Here is a 24,008-nt window from a genome sequence, read left to right on the forward strand (position 1 = left end):
ATGTATAATATGTTTAAAATATACATTTGGATTATATTCGACAGTACAATCTTAAATTAACAAAAATTAAGATTGCACTTGTTATTTGAGAAAATTATAAATGAATCAAAGAAGTTTATATTATTTTCTGGTACAATCCATAAAACAGTTAAAAAATCTGGAATGGGGATTAGATGAAACAGTTTCATACATTCAAATCCACTAATTTAAAGTCACTGCAAGAAGACAATAAAAATAAATGTTGTTTACCTTAATTTATGTAAATTGTTTACATCGATACTGTACTTGTGTAGTAACAGCTTGTGAGGATTACACACGATTTTGTGTACATTAGAAATGCAATCCTAATTAAGACCCTGCTATGGCACTAACTCTAAGGCTGTCATTTACATTAAAAGTCTTTGAATCAATAAATATAAAATCTTACGTATCTATTAAAAATAAATACTTTGTTGCATCATAACTTATTTCAACCTAATTTTACTATCACAGTTACCATAGAAACTTTCTTCATTTTGGGAGTTGCTTCATTTTGGTTTTGATGGCTTTGGATCAGTTGCCCTAAAACAATACAATTAATTTATTACGAACACAGTAAAAACTTTGTAAACTTTAATAAAACAAGAATAACAATCTAAAATACACGTGGTGTTTCCATATTTATTCATCTAATTTAATGTTGCAATTCATCAATGAAGAAATTGTTGAATTTCAAGTAACATTACCTGGTTTTAACCATGTAACCATGTTGTTGTTAGTTTTATGATAAAATACACAGTTTTTTATAGAGCCATCCAACGATGCAGGAACGAGAACCTCTGTTTTACTTGACAGTCCTGTAATGACAACAAGTCTATTGTGGTGAAAATTTGGCCTAATAAACTGAATATCCATTATTAAATTTAAAGTTATTTTTAAATTGACAATAGTCAGTGTGTGATTAGTTAAAGAAAACTGCTACATATTTTTATCTGAACCAACTTCAGCTATTTGTATTCTTCCAAAATATGTGATTAAAATTATGTTAACTAATTTATTAATACTGTAATAGCACCAGGAATAACGAGAAATTAAATTTTAAACAAATGGTGTTCTTTTTCAATTAAAAATTAAAAATTTCACTTATATTACAAAACAAATCCTAGGACCCTGCCAAATGTTAAAATTAAATACAAATTTTTAATATAGATAACACTTTACATTTTATATTTTTCAAACAATAGCATCAGTTTAAGCTAATAAAAATACAACAATAAAATTAATATCTGATCAATATTATATTTTATACACAAAGAGAATATTTAAAGGAAGGGATCTTCGAAAGCAAAGTTAATTTAAGAAATGCAATTTATTTTCATTACTTTGCGCTTGGGCAGAGTCTACTTGGTCTTGACCTTAGCCTTTTTGATTGTAAGGGATGTGAAATGAGGAAACTCTATTTCACCTCCAGCTACGATCTTTCTCAACATGCAAAAGAGTAAGATTTGAAATTAAATGCAAGATTTCAGAAGCTGCACTAAGTGGAAGGTGAAATGGAGCTGAACTTAACACTTAACATTAGAATTGAATCACTCTTCCCACCACAGCTACATTTTGTGTAGAAAACTCAGTTGCTCCACCATGCTTTAAGATTGTTTTTAAAACTTTGTGTGCACTCAATTGAGCCCCTGATTAGAAAAGGAGAAAACTTTTCATCTAGATTACACTTGAACGTGAAATCTAGGTGTCTCTGATGTCAAAAAATTCAGCGTTTTTTTTAAACTTTTCCTTTGCCTTTTTTTTGGATCTCTTCTGACAAACGGGACTCCAGATTCCAGAATCAAGTCTGAGACAGCGTTAGATTCCAGGTGCCGCACTAAGTGGAAGGATTAAACCAACTCAATCAAATAGCTATGTTATCCTTACTCTGCATGCCATCCAATCCCTTCCTCCTTATAACATGTCAAAACATTCACCAAATAATCAGCCTTTTGTTTTCATGAAACTCTGTTAAAAGTTTAGAAATCCAAAGAAAGTATAGCTTCTTTAAGTTAAAATTTTCAGAAACAATTTTTCACACCACTGACGAAAAAACTTGAAGGAATTCGTTTGAGAAAGTAGTTTTTGTGAAGCATCCGGTTTTACAAAATCACACTGAGAGCAGGTCTCATCATGGATTTTGTTACAGCCAACTTTAAAGGTGTGACCCTCTTATGCACTTTGCCAACAATCATAGCACAGCACCGTAACTTCACAAATCTGCCGGTAAATGGGTATAGGGCGGATGATTTGATAGTTTTAATAATTTTCAAAACACAAAACAGACCGTAAAATTTAACAACGGACAGTTGTAACTGAGAACAGTTCTAAACAACTGCCAGAACAGCTATTTTTCAGTCCAATTTTACATTTTACTGTCATGAAAGGTATTAAAAATATTATAATTACGTCTCTAATCGAATTGATACACGAACACATGGTAAATTTCCAATGCTGTATTTTAATTTCATGATATATTTATATAAAACAAATTTTGTATACAGAATTAGTATAAAATAAAAGATCTATATACAAAATATTCCCTAAAAGCAAAAGTACAATCAACATTATTAAATAGTAAGCGTGAGCTTTCAAGTAATCTCTTGTGTCTAAAAATCTGAGATTTTTCATGTGGTAAATTAGAGGAAGGTTTCTATCAATTCATATCCACCAACAAAAAGCAATATTCCTGTTTTTTTATTTGCCATCCATTAGTTTGTCTCTTTTGGCCTCTACATTATTTGTTCATAAAATACAATTACTTAGAACTGTTACCTCGTACCAGATAATAGAGATGTTATGTACTCACCTTACTGGGAGTCTGCTGGCCAACCTTGTCACTTTCGGTGGCAGATTCTCCACTGACATTGACCTCTTGGAGTGGTTCACCTTCTCTGTCTCCAAGACACACGACTGCGGTCGAACTATTCCTGACCTTGTCGAACCCAATTTGGGACTCATTACGGTATTGTTGTTGATGCAAGACATACTCTTCTTATTTCCAACATCCTTTTTCGCATCGACGTTCAAACTGTAGCGTTTATTCACATTTCCAGACCTAGTCTCGATTCTGGTGTAAGTGTTAGAGATGACCCCCACATCCAGGCTGTACCTCTTGTTCTCCTTCTTGGACGTCCTCGTTGTCCGACCGGGATACTTCAGCCGGTCAGATGTTCTGGGGGAGTATGGATGGATAGAGTCCGACACGATTTCTTTATCCGGCAGTAAAAGCTCTTTCTCGATTTCTTCATTGGTCAAAGGCTTGAAATTTGCTTTCTTCACAGGTAAGTTGCTAGGACGGTAATTGAAGTTGATATTTTTGTTGATGAGTGTCGGTCTGGACGTTGTTAATACTGGTAGAGTCCTTGTACCGGTCTTGTGCTCTGAGTTAGATTCCTCCGAGTCTAACAGCAGCAGGGGACGATGGACTGGTCTGGGGGTTGGTATTCTCTTGACTACTTCCGTCGCAGTATTAAGGGGTATCCCTGCATCCACTAGAAACTCATCAGGGTCATCCATTGCCAATCTGGAAAAATATTGAATAATGAAACACATAGTAGCAAGAAATGTTGAAATTTAAATTATGTTAATAATTAGAAACCACTGTAGAAAGACTAAATTTGTTAAAAGGATAGGTTCCAGAAACAGTAATAGTTGATAAACTGAACATAGGAACTATCATTGTAAGGAAAGCTAAAAACTAGTAATATAATTATATTTGTAATATATTACATTTAAAAACTGTAATATTAAAATAGTCATAATAGGTTGACTATAGAGGAAGACAAACATCCTGTTTATATATTCTGTTAATTTGAATTGTCCAATACATACTTTTGCATTACTGTTAATTATTTTAACTATAACGTTTTTATTAATATTTACCATTTCATCCTTTATTGTTATATTTCATCACCATAAAACAACAAAAGCTTTTTTGCTTTTTTGTATTTAGTTCTTTGGCTAGTCCTAAATAACTTTCACTATCTGACAAGTGTTATAATTTTGGAGGAAGGATTTCACCACCATTTGGTATAGTTTCCTCATTGCTAGATTAATAATTTCTTACACCATTCCATAAATGTGTAATAAATTTAAAACCCGAAAGAAAAGACAGCCGCTACAGAGATACCCAATATCAAAATCATGATGCTGGATGATGTCACAACTAGTTGCAACAGTTAGTTCATAATGGCATAAAGTTCACTTGCAAAATACTACATTTTTCTCGAAAAACAAATGATGGACCTTCTATGTTTGATCTTGACAGATATTGAGTGTCTTCATTCCATAAAAAAATCATTTCAATTCACAGATAACATGCATTGCTTATGTTCCATACATTGAACATGTCATCCATAGACTTTCTCAGAGTCAAAAGTTCTTTGAAGACTACAATCTTTTTTCATGGTGTTCCACTATGGGACAAATGAGAGAAATTTCTTTTAAAGTTCAAGTTTACAGACTAAACAACTTTCAAGTACATATCTAGGACACTTGAGAAAATATACAGTTACATATTTTATTGTATCGCTTACAGTTTAGCAATTACAATTTCAAAATATGGCCAATTTCTAAGATTTCTTAATATTGAAAAAATACTTACAATACTGTACAATGCAGTGAAGTTGATGGTTGTAAATGTAATTAAATAGTCTCAAAAATGTATTAATGTTTAGTCACCATTTGTATTTGTAACAGTTTAACTTATATTTGACTAAGTGATAGTCGAATGGTTATTATCTATTTGTTGGATGCGGTGAAGCGCATGCTAAAACACTCGGCGTGCTATAAAACATTTCAATGTTTATCTGTTTTCTGTCTCATCTGTATTTTTGGCTGTCAGTCTGTTATAGACTACACATATTAAAGTCTTACATTTGATAAACAGACAAAAACGTCAAAGTTAGCCTGTTATTCAGTCTTATTGTACAAAATCCTTATTTTCTGACAGATGTTTAATAAATTTTGCAGTACTTTTTGATTAAACGGAGGTACCTATTCAAAGCAAGCTGCAGCTGATGTGGTTAGGCGATTTAGGTTTACTAACCGTTAGTATTTATTGTTTAACTGCACACCCAAAGTTGCTCTAAGTCCTGTTTATTATCGGTGGCCTCCGTTTAATCAGAAAGTACCAAATTTTGCACTATGGTTTGTCTTGATAGTAAAGCAATTTTAATGATGATTAATATAGTTAGTTTGTAGATTGATCTGGTAATTAAGGCTCGATTTCATTCATATATGACCAAAGGAGACAAAACCACAAATAAAGTAAGTGAATACAGAAACTTTGTAGGTAATATTTTTATTGATCTGATCTTATAAATTTGAATGTATATTATATGGCTTATGATTGAATTTAGTTGATAGAAAACATATTTAGAGCAGAGTCCTATGGAGAACAATTTCTCTAACACTGATCTGTCTTTGGAAAGAAATCTCGATTAGATCAAACATATTTTTTATGAGTTCATCATGAAGCTAAAGGAATCATTTCAATCAAATTTGCAAGACTGTAAAACTCTTGAATGAAAGCAGTGGTTATTTATTATAATATTTTTAAAAGGAGATTCTGAAGCCCTTTTTATTTACAAGGACAAGACACTGATGACACCCATACTGTACTCAACTCAATAAGATGTTTTATGCAGCTTCTCAAATTACAGGATATTGAGGGTGGATGTGTGTGAGGGATTGAGGTGGCTACAGGCCGACATCAAGTTGAGTGGTCATTATTTCAGCCAGGCTGCTTTGGAAGAAAGTCAAGCTAAAAAGTCAGACTCTAGCAGTCAAAAGTGAACAAAGGATACTTCTCTCTCACGTATAAACTTACTGACCTTTTAACACATTCACTGTGTAAAATAAGACAACAAGCAGATCTAAAATGCGGAAAGATACAAATGGTGAAATTCCCTTGTTGACTGGAACTGATAACGTAATTTTCGGTAGTGGAATTTCAGTGCATTGCCACTGGTTCCAGTCCGTATTCAATACTCTGCTGGTTTCTCAACCCCTATCCCAACTGACATCTGTGAATCAGTTTGTTTATTTTTTTAATATTTATCGATAAAACAAAAATTTACTCCTCCCCCTCTCCAACAACAATATCCACTCTCATACAAGTCGTCATCATCAGAACGATTTGAACTTGACTCGGATTCTTCTCCATCAGAAAACACATGTTCAGTGAGTTTCCTCACTTGGCGTACAGTACATATGCACAGCCATGATAAACTTAATACCCACAAAATAGAACGAACCAAGTTGGTGATCATAAAATACATGAAACCAGCAATAGATACAGTAAGCAGCATAAAACTGGTCTCACGCTCTGAGGTAATACGGCAGAGTGGAGGGGCACCCATTGGGAAACTTGCCCAAGTGGCACTTGTGCTCTTTCTAGACACGCAAAATTAATCGATATCGGGAATATTTTTCAACTTGAAAATTACGAACTTAGCGTGACAGGCAAGGCCTGTCATCGGTAATTACGCTGATGCTAATTGATGACGGATGATATACTCCATCATTGGTAGCTAACGGATTAAACGATTTATACTACTGAAAGAAATGAAGATAATATACAATAATATACATTTTTATTTATTTAGAAAGTGTGTAACATAAAAGTACATTTGATAAATTATTAGTTTGTGTTTTAATCATACAAAATAGATTATCACTAAAGAAAGAACACTACCACTTCTGTTTACATCAGGAAAAGGGAGGGGTAGGATGTGGATTCATAAGAGGTAAATCTGCAACCAACTCATCTCCTAAAAAATAATATAAATTAAAATTATAATTTGTATTAAAGATAAATTTATTCATTTGCAAACTAAGTTAAAGTTAATCTTTCTGGTACAGCGATAATCAAAAAAGATTAATGATTGACTGCTATCTGAAATTTAAGTTGATGTAAACATACTACTAATATTGTTGCTGTGATGAGGTATTAGCTTTATGTTATGAAGATTTTCCAAATTTTGAATTGCTATGTTGTAGGTTTAAAAGAACAAAGAAGATTTATGGAATCATCTCTCATTTTGTAATATTAAAAATCATAAATTACAAGCATAACTAGCTGTTTCATAAAGATCAAAGTTATAACATAGTTGTCTAAACTATTTTGCTAAACCAAATGAAATTATCACAAAATAGTAAAGTAGAAGCAAAATATAACCGATTATATATTATACACATTATGTCCAAGTGTATTTAAAAAATAATAATTAATTTTTATATCTAATGATTGTATAATTTAAAGTGTGTTTTAAAATTTAGTTTTGTAGATTCTTCAGATTCATTATAACATTCATTCAGATTTTGCCATATTTCATTTACCGAAGAGTTTTCTACGTGTTACTACTTATTCAATCAATAACTGTTCAAATTCTAGTATTTCAAAAGTATTTAATTTTTATTTAAACCAAGGTTTTACACACTCATTAAAGAAAATAAGTACAAATAAAAATAAAATAACACTTCTACGTCTTAAATTAAATTCTTAAACAATTAAGATGAAGCATTTATGTGTGTGAATATTTGTATTTATTTTTAAATGTTTCTTTTTAAGAAGTAATAACTAGCTGATTATATAATTATTAAAATAGACTAATTTATATTTGAACTAAACCTCTTTATGAACACACTTTATTTTAATTGTAATGTATACTATTGTTTCTTCAAATTATAATTTATATACTATTAATTCACTTTTATTTTTGAGTTTAGATAGTGCAGGTCATCCCTATATTAATCTCAATGTATGGTGGAAATTTTATTCGATCACAAAAATCATGACGGAAATTTCAAGAACAACAAATTTCTTAAGTCAATAGTTAACTTTACAAATGTTCAACAATAATGGTGTCCAGGATTACTTTATAAATTTTAAATCTATTACGTGACCTTGACATTTTTAAATACCTTTGTAATGATGGCTTTCTTTTTTCACCTGGTGCTTTGACCCCGGACTTCTGTTGTGTGGTGCGGGGGGACACCGGATACCTGGGAGAACCTGTTGTCGCTGCCGGCGTGCTCTGGACTCGAATAGCCTGGTTACCTGCACATCACAACACAGGTAACGTACAAGCTTTTTTCACAAGGCTTCTACCAGGTGATGCAGGAAAAACAAGTATGAATTTTAACCCTTCCCATGCTGTAGATGGATATTTTAGAATGGTAGACTTTGTCCAAAACACCAAATACAATTATATCCGATATTATAGATTATGTCTCTTGGAAAGTTTTTTTAGTTCATAAGGCCTTCGAAATGCCCAGTGCATGCTCCGTGCTTATTGCAGTTGCCAAGGAAGTATTTATAAACGACCTTCACTCTGCAGCAGGGGGAGGGTAGCACCCTTTGTGTAACTCCGACCACCTGCTCGTCAGTTCTGCGTCTCCTACAGAGCCATAACCAAACATATCCATGGCATGTATTACTGCTTTCTCAGTTGTCAAGAGTAAGCATCTACTACGTATTTTGTTATTATTTTTCATCGTGTGGTAGTGTTGTGATTAGTTTGAAATCTTGTTTTATAGTGCGACAAGGTGTTTTCAATTTAATTTAAATTTATTTGAAATAAACAGTTTTATAAATAGTTCTTTTTATATTTTTATCAATAAATATGCTAATTTTAAGTAAAATGCTCTGTTTTATACTTTTTTTTGCCAAGGCATGAACCCCTTCATTTCCTAAGTCACCCTTATAACCAAGAATCCCAAGTAATTCTTATGTCCAAGAATCCCGTCACCCTTATGCCCAAGAATCTCAGGACAAAGTGTCATTTTTTTGATTCTGCAAAGAAAAAACTAACTGATAACAATCCTAGTCATGTTTGGAGTTCAAGACATGTCATCTCCTTTTCTTGGTGAAGGAGCAAGGAAAATGTTCAAGGTGTGCTAAAATAGAGTATCAGAAAAAAGGATGTAATTTGACAAGAAATATTTCACAAGTTAAAATTTTAGTGAATGTCATAGAAAACAATTTTTGTCTGAGAAATGTTTCAAAGACATTCACAGGTATCCTAAGGTTTGGGGATTTTTTATACAATTCAAGAAAATGCAATAAATTGACCAAAAAAGCAAATACTTTTTTTGTAATTTGAAACTATTTTTTTTTTTAATGTAATATAAAATACACATCATTTTTATGTGTCTATAATAAAAACTTGTTGAGTAAAGTACTCCGAAACATTGCATTGATAATGTCCTAGTTCAAATACATAGTTTCATCAAAGTAGGAAACTAAAGAAACTGATATCAGGCCGGTTGGCCTGACGTGGCAGCTAAGTTTAAAATGAAACTAGTTTCAATTGTAGTGTACAAGCAGTTCTTACCAGTATAAGGTTTTGGTCTGGAAGAAGCTGCTTGTTGTTGGCTGGCCACGCTGTACTGGGATGATATACTTCTTGCCCTGTAACAATGTAAGTAACTTGTTTTTAAATCACCAATACATAGAAAGCTTACAAAAATAAACATGTTATTTTGATGTTTTACTGGTTTCAACCACCAAAAATCTGTTCTATATATATATATATATATATATATATATATATATATATATATATATATATATAAAATATAAAAGCTGGTGAACACACATTTACTAAATTAAACTGTAAATCTAGATAAAAACAAAATTTCTAAAATATGCATTTAAAAATACTTACGATGATTCACTAGTAAAACTTCTCATATCTGTCAAAGCTGAAACAGAAAAATAACATTAGACTGCATACTAAAAATAACGAAAAAATACTTAACTGGTACAAAACAAATTTGAAATAAAAAAATGTAATAATTATTAAAACTTGTGTTTAAAAATACAGTAGTATCTCTTTCATCTAACGTTATAGTAGATTTTTAACTACTAATTCATAATAAAATAATGTATTTATCTGACCCTTGTACATTGAGTATAAGGTATAAACACTCACGTGATATAGTATTGGAAAAGCCCATTGTATTGCTTTTCCGTTGCATTGAACTGCTTTCACCATCTGGCTCTAGCCGTTTACTGCCCAAAACCTAAACACATGTAAAGAAAAACTGATTAATGTCTCTAGAAATAAGCATGAGCAACAATTCAAATACAATTTTAAATCTCCATACACTGGTAGTTACAAGATTTTATCATTATAATGATTTTTGTAACTAAAATTATTGCTATCAATTTAAATTAAAATAAATACTTAACCCATTGGCCTAGACTCACGTATATACCACGTGCAGTGATGCACGGACCGAATCTGGACTCACGTGTGCAGCACGATCTGGTGACGTTGCGATGTACTATTTAAAGTATTTATAGTTTTTTCCCGTTAAATGGTATGCCAATACGCTTTCTGCAAGACCTTTTGAGTTGTTTGTGAGTTCAGGTGTGCCAGCTATGGCAGAAAAATATTACTTTTTTCAATAATTGTAATCAATGCTTATTTTGTGTTGATACTAGGATTATGTTACGTCTAAAATTACGGATAGCACTTCTGACAATATTATTGAAAGTTTATTACAGTAGTTTTATAAAATCCATTTAAATATTTATTTGTGATATTCGGTAAAATTTTGTTTTGTTGCAAGGCTAAAGGCTAGCCTGCAAAATAGAAACAATGTCGTTTGTCGTTTGTTTGTGAAGTTTTATTTTTTATTTATTTTATTTTTACAGTGTATTTTTTTAGTGTAGTTCTGTGTTTTTATATGCAAATTGTGTGTGAATGCTACAAAATCTGCGACCCGTGCAAACTGATGGAAAAACTGCACTTGATGAGTACTCAAATATAATTTTTTCAAAATAATAAATGTTCAAATAAAAATTTTAATATAATTTATTTTTCATGACAAAAACTTACTGAACAATAATATATATTCAGTTTTTAGATAATAAATAATTTTAATAGCGAAAAAAAAAAAAATTAAAACTAAAGTTTTTTAAAATAAAAACCCAACACTTTTGTTTTAATTAACATTATTAGTAAATTTAAAACTAAATAAAAATTAATTTTATAGTTGTAAAATGTAGTTTAGTTTTTTAGAAACATGATGGTAAAATAACCATGGTAATAACTTAATTAGTTAGGTTTCTATAAATATTATATGAAACCTTTACACTTCCAGCAAAATTAATTGCTAGTTCAAGTCCATGCAGCACCAGAAAAACTACTAGGCCAATGGGTTAATACACATAAAATACCTAATATGTTACAACTAAATAATTGTCTAAGGTTAAGCAACAGGGGTTGTAAAATAATGACACAAACAGGTTACAAAACCCATAAGTTAGGTTTTAATACAGCCGCTCTATATCAGAACACTGGAAGTACTGGGTTAAATAAATGTTACCAATATTTTGATACAACTCTATGTTTTTTTTTTACTTTTTTCATATGAGTCGATGAATGAATTACTTTATTTCCATCAAGATTTTACAATGTACACAGGAACAGAAAACATACACGAAATAATTATTATTAATCTAAAGGAACAAAATAAAAGTAACTAAACTGGTTTCTTATGATAAATTCTTATCTTATCTGCCTGAGGAAAGGTCGCTCTAAGGAAATGGGTCTACATAGGCAATGTGCCCTGTGCGTGGACCCGAGTTGCTCAAGTAAAAACAATAATTGCAAGAATTATTCCAAAAAGGATGAGTTTGAACTATTATTGTACGGTTTAATTGATTAAAGCCACAACCCCAACTATATGCAGCTAATTGTGTCGGGGGGAGGGGGGTGGATGGTGGAGAGGTAGCGGTCAAAGCCCCGTCCATAGTTGGTCGCTATCAGTGACCGGCCTTTGATACAGTTCAATTAAAAATTATGTTATTTATGTTTTTTCAAACATCAAAATTAAAGATGCTGAAAAATATTAGTATTGATTATATTTGAAGAAATATTTCTATATCAAATTTGGGAGATGTAGTAGCAATTTGTTGTTGAGATCGATTTACTCACTCTGAGAGATTGAATTCCAGTACTATTGGAATAGCGGATATTATGTGAATGTGAAACTGGAGAAAAGAGGTTACTGGAATTTTTGTAAATAAAAAGTAGGAGATTCTTAATGTTAAGTTGTCTTATGGTAAATATTTGAATTTCTCTGTATAAAGCGTCAGTTGGGAATCGCTGGGGCTTTCACTAAACTTAAAATAAATACGGGCGTACACAACGTGTGCGGCGAAAGTCAGTTAAACCGCTGCAAGCCGGTTTCTCTGTATCCCAGTTTATCTAATCTAAGGTGTAGTCTGGATTTATTTTTTTTTATAAGATTAATTGATCAGCCTATCACTGGCGACCCTAAAGTTTGAGAATGAAGTGTGTGTTTAAAAAAAAATGTAATTTGGATGTATTTGTATGTATATTAGTGTCTACAGTCAAGATTCGCAAGCTTATTATAGATGAACGAGGTTCACTTTTGAAAAAGTGGTGGCATTTCATAAATGTGATTACGGCACTCAATCTCCTAATCAGCAAGCAATCTATAAATTAAACCAGGGGTTTCAAGAGATATGTATATTAAGTGATTACCACATGTATAAACAATGTAGGTGGCAACTTTGGGAATTTCTGTAACTGGTAAATTACAATAATTCTATTATAGTTAAGTAACGTATTAATTTTATTACGTTATGTCTACATGAAATAGAAGCTAGAGCTACGCTGCACCGATTCTCTGACTATCACCACACCTTGTGGACTAAAATGCAGTGTTATAAGAACCAAAAGAGCAAGCACAGTACACAACTGTTCTTACCTTCACCTTGTCACCCTCATCCATGAGATTCAGTGCGATCTTGAGCTGCATCTGCACGTCACGGTCGGTCTCTCCACTCATTGAGGTAGTGGCAGCATCTATGCTAGCCAGCAGCTTGCGATCTACTGGATCCATAGCTATTGTTTTCAATTTTGGCAACAGCTTGCAGAGCATCAACCGAATGTTGGGCACCTTATCTTCTACACAGACAGAAACACAGATATCAGCGCTATCGAAATCTGCAACTGCATGTTCTGATCGGTCTCTCCACTCATTGAGCCACTAGCAGCATCTATGCTAGCCTAGAACTTGCACAGCATTAATTGAATGTTGGGCACCTTATCATCTACACAGACAAACACAGATATCAGTGCTATCTTGAGCTGCATCTACATGTCCTGATCAGTCTCTCCACTCATTGAGGCACTAGCAGCATCTATGCTAGCCTAGAGCTTGCACAGCATTAATTGAATGTTGGGCACCTTATCTACACAGACAAACACAGATATCAGTGCTATCTTGAGCTGCATCTACATGTCTTGATCAGTCTCTCCACTCATTGAGGCACTAGCAGCATCTATGCTAGCCTAGAGCTTGCACAGCATTAATTGAATGTTGGGCACCTTATCATCTACACAGACAAACACAGATATCAGTGCTATCTTGAGCTGCATCTACATGTCCTGATCAGTCTCTCCACTCATTGAGGTACTAGCAGCATCTATGCTAGCCTGGAGCTTGCACAGCATTAACTGAATGTTGGGCACCTTATCAATACTAAATATTAAAATAAGGTTATTGCCATTTATACAATTTAACTTAAATAAAAGTCGTTTGACAGGTATGTGGTCTTCCGATCATATGTTAGTTTGCTTATTTAAAAACACATATGTGACCGTTACGGCCAAATACAAAATAATTGAATCGGAAAAAGTATGCGCTCTGTGGTGTAATGGTAGCACATTCACCCGGCAAGTGAGAGATCCAGGTTCGACTCCCGGCGGAGCAAGTTTCTTTTTGTGAGTCAATGTTTATTGAAATTAAATAAGGCTATTGCCATTTATACAATTTAACATAAATAAAAGTCGTTTGACAGGTATTTGGTCTTCCGATCATACGTTAGTTTGCTAATTTAAAAACGCATATGTGACAGATACGGCCAAATACAAAATAATTGAATCGGAAAAAGTATGCGCTCTGTGGTGTAATGGTAGCACATTCACCCGGCAAGTGAGAGATCCAGGTTCGATTCCCGGCGGAGCAAGTACTTTTTGTGATTCAATGTTTATTGAAATTAAGTAAGGCTATTGCCATTTATACAATTTAACGTAAATACTAAATATTAAAAATATAAAACTTGTGTAAAAATATGTCCTTTTTTCAAACAGAAACCATTATATACAACTATTTGCTCATGAAATTCTTTCAACATTTAAAATATTTACGTAAAATGGTATGTGTATTTCAAATTATTTTAGCTGCTTGAATTTTAAACGTTACTTAACCAAATTCCGTTAAATGTTCTGAAAAATTCAAACTCCAGCTTTGTTACTCATTGAAATAATTGCGTTCTCAGACTAAAAGGCTCCTATTTATTTTTCTTCACATTTAAATATTCAATTATTCAAAATTGGGACCTGATGTGGGAAAGTTGTTGAATTTACATTTCTAAAAAAATAAATCAATGTTACAAAAGAGGAAAGATTGTGATTTATTTTAAAAACAAATCATTTACACCTTACAGGAAAAATTTCAGAAATCCTTGATTCTTCATCAGTTTCTCTTGTCTCCATAGTGTTGAGGGAGAAACAAGCCAGGGGGGAGGGAAATGTTGAGGGTGTCCTCCCCCGGTGTCTATGCCGCCCCGACCATCGCGACATAGTGTAGCGGTCATCCACTTCATCACCGCTCCCATGGTTGTTACACCAAGACTTCGCCCCACATCGCCTTGCAAGTAGACACAACGGCCGATTGGTTGCAGGTGGTTGTAGAAAAGAATGTCTGGTTAGAGATTCTTGAAAACCTTGAGGAGCGCTTCTAGGAGTCGAGCTCAAAAAGATGAAGAATCCGATGAGTTGCAGAAACCTTTCTACTGAAGTTGTAACTTCTTTTAAAAAGAAGAAAGCTTGAAGATCTGCTTTAGACTCGGTACACCTGTCCTGCTGGAGCGGAAGCTCGAAGATGGACCAGAAAGAGTTTGGTGCTTCTTCTAGGTCGTTAACTCGACGTGCAAAAGGGGTGTGGCACTCCTTGAAGATGTTCCTTAACTTTCCGAGTTAAGACCTTGTAGACTTTTTTGCTGAGGTTGGGTCCTCTTCCAAAACAAGGAACGCTGGTAGTTGGGGCTTTGGTAGACTTCTTTCCCTTCCTGTGGCTTCTACGGAGGTGGATTTATTAGCGAAAACCTCCTAGAGTTCTTCAATCGACCTTTCCAAAAGGTCTCTGGAAGCCGAAGAAGTCTCTGGAAGTCCTTGCTTTCTTGGTTAAGGACTCTCGACCGGGAAGACTAAAGCCTCTTTGATTAACGAGCTGAGCTTTATTTGCTGGAAAAAGAGCTTTGAAAACACGTCTGACTAGCTCAAAATCTTTACTAAAAGACACCTTGAATCCATGGAAATAGTGAACAATTAAGAAAATTCGGATTGTTACTGTTTCCATGTGAGCAATTTGTAGAGAGATTCGCAAGTTTCACAAAATATCCTGACAAATTTTTGATTCGTTTATCTTCACTTAATTATCCAGTCTAAATTGTAATTAATTTTATTTATTAAGGAGATAGAAAGAAGAATACTTTCTTAAATCACTTTAATTTCTTATTTAGCAGATCGTTAATTTCAAATTAAAGTTGACTTAAAAGAACAATGCTTGTACTTGTTAGATATTTAAATTTAATTTCCAAAAGCATGCACAACTAATTTTGTACATTGTTTTCTCAAGAAAAGGTTTTCTTCTTTCAAATGAAATAAATTAAATTACAGTTAATTCCTTGTTTCAAAAATAAAATCGAACTAAAAATTTAACTTTCTTATAGATTATAAAGTTTATAATTAACTCAAAATAAAATGTACCTTTCTCTATTATAAACGAGGCTAAATAAAACTGAATTAAAAACTTCCTGAAAAATTTACAACCTTTACTATTAGTTCAGATCCAAAGTATAAACTGTAAACTATGTTTCACCCAAAAATATTTACTCAAAACCTTATATCTTAATGTATAAACATTATCCTGGCTATTGAATACTAAACGATTATTACAAGTAACTTTTGAATAATGTTAAAATTGAAGACTACTTTGAAGCACAATTGCAACGACATGTACTCTCTTAAAAACTTGCGATAATTAATAACTGAATTCAAATCTTATTCCCCTTTTGTATAAAAATTATACAATATCCGTAATATCCCAGTGCAGACTGGTAGGATAAAAAGAAAAACGCAAACCACTAACAAATTACCGCAAAACGATACTCAAAGAAACGCAGAGAATCGCGAGTCTGAGATTTTTATACTGATAACAGTGATATCTTGAGCTGCATCTACATGTCCCGATCAGTCTCTCCACTCATTAGGCACTAGCAGCATCTATGCTAGCCTGGAGCTTGCACAGCATTAACTGAATGTTGGGCACCTTATCATCTACACAGACACAAATACAGATGACAGTGATATCTTGAGCTGCATCTACATGTCCTGATCAGTCTCTTCACTCATTGAGGCACTGGAAGCATCTATGCTAGCCTGGAGCTTGCACAGCATCAACCGAATGTTGGGCACCTTATCATCTACACAGACACAAATACAGATAACAGCGATATCTAAATGCTGCACCTAAACATTCTGATCGGTTTCACTGTACAAGGTAGCTGGTGCAGTATATACACTAGACAGGAGCTTGCAATCCATATGATCAGAAGTGGTGTCTATAATATCAGCAATATATGTCTCAATATAATTTTTTTTTTAATGAATCAGAATGGTCTTGTTGAGGACTCAATATCATAAAGAAAGAAGCATCTTCAAGATTGAGAATTTAGGTCACAATAATATAAAGAAAATTTAAGGTACTGGCTTATCTTTATATTTTTAAAACTAATTATTATATTTTAATAGCAATATTTTCGCCCCTAGCCGTTACACAATAACGAATTTATAGATCTACACTTGAATTTTACTTTGGAATTTAAATATCCCAAGCTAAATATAATGAGTTTACAAATATGTAGCTCTTGACTCAATGCAACTAACCTGCCATGGAGGTAATGTTGTGGAAGAACAACTCCTTGAGCATCTCCGGTGAGACTGTGACGAGCGAGGACATTCCTCGCAGAAACAGCTGCCGGCAATGGAAGCTGGAGTTGTTACACAGCTCTGTGGAATATTTATTCTAGTTACAAAATAATAATGCTCTAGAAACACTAAAAACAGTCGGAGACTACAATCACAAAGTTTTCAAAAAGATTTATTACCTAATTATAACTAAATTATAAAAGGTAAAAGCAAAACAAAAATATATAAAACAGGGCATTTTACTTAAACGGCATCTTTGATGCTGAAAGGCCTTGTGTATAAAAATAAAATTATTGGATAATTGTGACTTTTCTTTCATCAATTATTAGAAAACGGTGTATTCCAATAAGAAGAGCTCCTCCTTCAATAAATATACCTTGTTGCACTATAAAATAAGATAAATATTTCAAACTTATCATAACACTACCACACGATGAAGAATAGTAACAAGATACGTAGTAGACACACACTTGTGACAACCGAGAAAGCAGTAATACACACCACGGATACGTTTGGTTATGGCTCTGTAGGAGACACAGAACTGACGAGCAGGCAGTTGGAGTTAGACAAAGGGCGCTCCCGTCCCCCTGCTGCTGAGTGAAGGTTGTTTATACAGGGTTCCCACTCAATCTAAATACTCAAATTCACGGCTAATTCACGGTTTTCACGGTTAAAAAAATTTAAATTCAAGGTCGGAAAGTTTTCATAAACAACGTTACCGGTACGAACAAAATCGTGTTGGAGAGGGGCGAAGTTGAGACGTAAACACTACAGACGCGGCGGAGCGGTAAAATACAATATAAAACTTCTTCCCATTTGACTAACGATGTCATTGGTCGTGCAGGAATTGACGGAAACGTCTAAAAGAACGAAATAACAATAGGCTTCGGTTACGACGCAAGCAATGAGCGGCGAGCGCCCGATTTTATGTGCGATTTGCTACATAATGAATATAACAAGGCATATTATTTTTACAAAAACATCATCATAACAGTCATCAAAGCAATGACAAAGACAAATTTCAATATAATTAGCATGCACATAGCTCATAATTTTCTTTAACTTACAAGTTTGTTGAAATCTGAAGAGAACTTTGTTGACACAGGTTAGACAAGATGCAGGGTGACAGGATTCGTATGTTGGCTAAGGCTAACTCGTTTGAGTCCATGAAGTACACTTGCGTGATTATTAAATTATTTTCTTGTTTAACACATTATTATTATTATTTCGATCGATTTCTTCCACAGGAAAATTTTCACATAATCACAGGTTCACATTTTAATTAGTACATAAGAAAAGGCAATTTTATTGAAATTAAAAATAACATATAAACGTTAAATGTATAAAAATTATATACAGCTTGTTATAAGAAAAGTTATTTGGTACCAGTTTATACAAAAAAAATTATATTTGTACACATAAATAAAGAAATTGATAAAAATGTCTAGAATAAAAGTGAATTACGATTTGCACTTTTTGCTAAGTTCCTGTATCTTATCGTCTAACTCAGCTGCCCTTTTCCTGGCGTCAGACAAAACCTGGAATTTTTGTGCTTCCAATTCCTTTTTTTCTATTGCAGCTTGCTTCCTCTCTTTCTCAGAATTAATTTTGTCTTTCATTTCTTCTCGTTGTTTTGCCAAGTGCTCCGAGTAGTGGGCGTGGGAATTTTTGGCAGCATGAACTAATTCATTAGTGATTTTCCATTGCCTCCAATCCTCCTGCTGCTGATACGCCGTCACAAACTTTTCTCAACGCGACTAAACTCTCCTCCTTCAAGTTTTCAACTATACACTGTTTGTTGACAGAGAAGCCTCTTTCAACAGAAGAATTTCCGTGAGAAAGTGTCAGAATGAGTTGAATGAAAAGCTTTAAATCTTTATACTCCTCCACACCTTCAACTTTTATTATTTCTACAAAGAAATCATCAAGTCGTTTTTCATGTCTTTGATACATTTTGCACTGATTTAATACGTGCTCATTTGAGAACAGTTTGAGGTACTGTCGTTTCACACTATCTGCCTTTATACCAGTCATCCATTTTTTCGCAACTAATTGCTCTAAACATGAAGTAAGATGTTTTTCTCCCGAATTATTTTTAATTACATTCGGATCTAGACAGGTGATGGCTTTTGACAAAGGGTACTTTATGGGTGATTTTTCGATTATTTTTTTCACCATAGCAAGTACAGCTTCCCTTGCGTTTCTCTTAAGATTTAATTTTTCCAAATCTGATGTTGGTTCACATGTCCTGAGAGCATCTTTAGTGGCAAACCCCAAATCGAAATGTTTGGTTGGGATAAGATTGTTGGACGATAAGTCCATTTTATCTATCTGATTTCTTACCGTATCCAGATGGTCCTGTTTTACAACCTTTTCGATGAGATTCAAAGCTAATGAGCTAATCTCATTATTTAGCAAAGGAGCCATTGGGGCATCATTTTGAAATTCTCTGAGGAATGGTTCAAATAGACCACAAATTGACATAAAAAATGCCAATTTGGCTGCCAAAAGCTTATCATTTAAATTATCTTTGACTACTTCAAAACTGCGACATGCAGGCTCTTTTTTATTTTTAACAACACCATCTACATATTTCCTAACGCAAGGCAGTATCAACAAGGCCCTTTGAGCCACACGGCCGCTCTCCACCCATCTGACAGCACAAAACTTTAAAGGGAATGTATCAGACGAGCTGTAGTAGGTGAAATCTGCTCTACGAGCTGGTGAATTTTTAAATAAGTTATACAATGCTCTAAGGAATCCCACAACATCCCATTTTGTTGCTTTCATGCCAGTTTTAAAGGCGCCATGAAGAGTGTGGAGACCACAACTACCAATATTTAACAGGGCATGGCCATTTGGTGAATCTAGCAGTTCTTGCTCGAAATCATTTAACATTTTTTTATTCACGTTAGGTCCGTCCATAGAAACCTGAACTATTTTATTTAAAGTGTCAGGCGAAATGGCGCTTTTGATTCCTCGGAGAAGATCTTCCGCTTTGGTATGACCTAAAAATATTGATGTAAAATATCTTGTTTCAATATGATTGTTGGCTGGATCCCACCAACGAATATGAACGTCCATTTGTTGCCGTTGACTAACTTTATTTAAAGATTCGTCGAAGCAGAGAACAATATGAGAACATTCTTTGAGTTTCTTTTCTATTTGTCTCTCGAAATGTGGTGCCAAACCAAACACGATCAAATATCCTACTTTGGTATAATCCAACTTTAGTTTTGATGCTATCTCACTATCAGGAAATTGAAACTTGAAACTTTTAGCACAGCGAGCTGCAACTGCAAAGGGAATATGATTAACAACTATTTGTAAACACCAGAATATTTCTGATCTTGTCACGGATTCAGAAATAACATATTGCTTCACTGTGGATTGGGGACGTGATGTCGAAACAGTTGTGTGACTCGGCTGTCTGAGGGAGCTTTCCGTACCAGAAGCCTGCGCTAATTGGATCCCAATAGCCCCTTGATCTCGGCTGCTACTAGGTTCTCCTGATAGAGAAATGCTGTCAGCAACATTGTCTTTAAAAAACATATTTAATGGAAGGCTTTTCTGTCTGTTTTTCTCGTTTAAAATGTGTTTGGCGGACTTAGAATGGCTTTTTAAAGCCGTTTTACCCATCCCACTGATGCTTATGCCTTTATTGCACCACGAACAGATTGCCATTGTTTTAATAGAAGGGTGTTCCTTGACCCAAGGAAATTCAAGGAGGTACGATGGTTGAAAACTTGTTGAGCTCGGTTTTGAATGAAGTGGCATTTTGGCCTGAAAATAAGGAAACCCCGTATTACAGTCAGTTAAACTTACATTGTACAAGTGTGCGAGTACTGGAAATTTCTAGTTCGAGTTAAGTGCTGTATCGATATTTTGAACTTTTAGAAGATAAGGAATTGAATCTGGCACAAATATAACCTAATTTTAACCAACAGAAAAATAACGCATAAGTGATGATGAAGAGAAAACAACTGGTGACCTAACTTTACATTATAAGTTGTGAAGTCTGCAGTGGACACACTGACATAAGGGAGACAGGCGATTCAAAGGCTAAAGCATCCCACATCGCGTCTATTATATTTACCACAACGGATGTAAATATTGAAAATGACAAAGAAGATATTCCTTCTTATCTTCAATAAGTTATATCTTAAGACGTTTTTAGTTATTTGAAATATTTTTGTAATTGTTCTGATAAACAAAAACATAAATAGTCTCTTATTTGGGTTCGTGTTAAAGTTTTCACATTTGAACAAATAAATGAGAAATTAAGAGTGTTTCATAACTGTACAATATATTGTTAATCGGTAACAATTTATTTAAAGTCAAAGGATTAATTTTATATGTGGATTTTATTTATTTATATAAAATAAAAAAAACAGCAGATTTTTTTTTATTTTGTATTTTAGCATTTTATTAAAATTTTATCCCGACGACTACTGCATAATCTGTGTAAGACACGGACAAAGCCAGTGACTAGACTGATGAAGAGAGTCGTCGTTAATCAAACAATGCACCGGAAATAAACAATGCTTCTCTGTTCAAGATCACACATATACAATTATTAAATGGAGTTAGCATATTTATTTTACGAAATCGCCCCTAATAAAACATTTGAACAAAGAATTTTAACACATTACAAACCCTTTCATCAATTATTTTAAGAATATTACCCATTCATTCTCATTTTTCTAGCGTTTTTTATAATTATGAGAATATTGCTGACATTTTTGTTAATTACTACAAAAATGTACATTGTATAAAAATTCAATATTTGAATTATTCTTTCAAAAGCATTTTACGATAAAAAATAAAATATACTGGTTTTGAAAAGTAACGTAAGTATGAATATTTTATTTGCACTAGACTCAATCTAGAAATCCTGTTCTCGCACACACACATACATTGAATCATAATAAATTGTAAAGAATATCAAAACGTACACTGTCAATTTATTTTACACATCCTGACGTTCAAAATAATCTTTCAACATTAAATAATGTAATGATAATTGAGTTTGCAAAATGAGGTCTCCGGAGGAACTTGGACACATGAACAAGTAAAAAAGGTTTTCAAAAGGTCAGTTTAGAGAAATTTAACTTACAAATTAATCTTCTCCATATATATATATATATATATATATATATATATCTCAAACACAATAAAAAGAATGTGAGATATTGTAGATTTTCTAAATCATTGATTCGTTAAATAAAAGACGAAGAGAGGTTGCCACGTATAATAGATAAGAGATCTACGAGGTGAGTTATTTATAGCCCACAAAGAGGAGGGGACCGGCTCCGCAACAGGACCTATGCTGATTGTCAGCAGTGTTTACGTTTAAGGTAGGCAACAGTATTTCACAACTTTTTGTACGAACATCATAATCTGTGTGACAAAATAAAAATGAAAATTGAATACATGGGAAATAAAATGTTATAAACATCGAATAGTACCAAATTGTGGAATTGAGGAAATAGTTTACAGGTTATATACTATTTATAAAAATAAACATTAAGCGTTAGTAAAATAACATTTTCCAATAAATTTTACATTTTAAAAACATTACATACTTTAAAGTGTTCATTTTATTACGTTAGATTTAATACTTATTCATTCCTACTGCAATGAGAACGAATTCCTACTGCAATGAGAACGAATCACGATCAGTTTCGGATTGCATCATTTGATACCTTGGCTGTTTCCTGCCCCCCCCATGGTTCTGTGAATCTGTATCCTTACAGCTTAAATAATTAATTTTATTTAATATTGGTAATGGGGCACAGCCATATGATGAAATCAAAAAGGTGATCTAGTCATAATTAAACTACTTTAAAAAAATATTGCTTGATTTATATACTATTTTTTTTAACAGAGTACATGTTCTTATAACATGGATATGAAAAAATGTTATAGTTTTATAAGTTTGATTATAAATAAATTTTAAAAGAAACGTTGCATCGCTGTCGTCCTACCATTACGATTAATACTCTCTCAATGGAGCTGGCATTGACAACCCTCCGTGCCGCCGTCGGCTTCTTTAGTTCAAAATCCTTTCCTAAATTGTTAGAATCTGGTTTAAAATTTAAACATGGTCGATTCTATAATTTAAAATAAATAGATTTTATATAATATAAAATAAAATAAATTTAATTATTACATTACGCTACCGAAAATTTACAAGAACTCGCCTTTTTGATAATTATAAAAGCTTTATTTGAAGTTAAGTTTTCAAACCTCCTTGTATCCAACGGCCAATCCGCCACTGATCAGTGATCACGATCATAAAACTGATTATCTTGCAAGAAAAAGAAGTGTCTATTAATGCTGCTACCGGAGGCTACAAACTAAATGAATGAACATTTTCTTACCTCGTGTACTGGTTACTGCTTCTTCTGAAGGACAAACAAAGAACAAACAACAAGACAGAAGAAATTAAATTTTCACAACACAGTTCGTAACTAATAAATATTTGACGTAATAACTGACACACCAAATGAAATCTAACTCAATTCTCACAATAAGAATAAGATTGGAGTGCCGAGCTGGGGAAACAAATCTTTCATGTTGAGACATGAAACCAGCTGTTGTCCGAGGATGGGGGAGTGGAGTACACGATATACCCCTCCCCTTCCACTCTCATTGACAGTAGACAACAAAGGTTATTTTTACCATAACATCGCTGCACCACATTACAATAAATGAACCTTGTACGATATATTTTTCATCTGCATGAAATGATTAATAGCGTTAACGTATTCGCATGGAACCCGACAAAATTATACTTGGACGACTTCCTCGATTTGTAGTAATAAAGCTTAACACTACAAAGTTACTTGACGTTTGTTGTTTCCTGGTTAGAAAAAAATGCAATGGTTTTTTTCTAACGTTTTTATAACATGACGTTTCATTTGTAATATTTTACTAATACATTAT

The 24,008-nt window shown here is 33.3% G+C and overlaps 1 protein-coding gene across 1 annotated transcript in view; it reads right to left on the bottom strand.

Moving 5' to 3' along the window:
* The window catches only part of LOC124370797, a 33,917-nt gene continuing 9,909 nt past the window's right edge, over window positions 1-24,008 (bottom strand). The window contains exons 4-11 of the mRNA XM_046829092.1: window positions 17,019-17,141; window positions 12,772-12,971; window positions 9,960-10,050; window positions 9,693-9,729; window positions 9,360-9,436; window positions 7,948-8,083; window positions 2,828-3,544; window positions 1-561 (exon numbers count right to left, since the gene is read on the bottom strand). Coding sequence (XP_046685048.1) covers window positions 528-561; window positions 2,828-3,544; window positions 7,948-8,083; window positions 9,360-9,436; window positions 9,693-9,729; window positions 9,960-10,050; window positions 12,772-12,971; window positions 17,019-17,141 — 1,415 coding nt within the window. The 3' untranslated portion in view covers window positions 1-527. The remainder of the gene's footprint in view (window positions 562-2,827; window positions 3,545-7,947; window positions 8,084-9,359; window positions 9,437-9,692; window positions 9,730-9,959; window positions 10,051-12,771; window positions 12,972-17,018; window positions 17,142-24,008) is intronic.

This window comes from Homalodisca vitripennis, unplaced genomic scaffold (assembly GCF_021130785.1).
Source record: "Homalodisca vitripennis isolate AUS2020 unplaced genomic scaffold, UT_GWSS_2.1 ScUCBcl_513;HRSCAF=2684, whole genome shotgun sequence".
Taxonomy (NCBI): Eukaryota; Metazoa; Arthropoda; class Insecta; order Hemiptera; family Cicadellidae; genus Homalodisca; species Homalodisca vitripennis.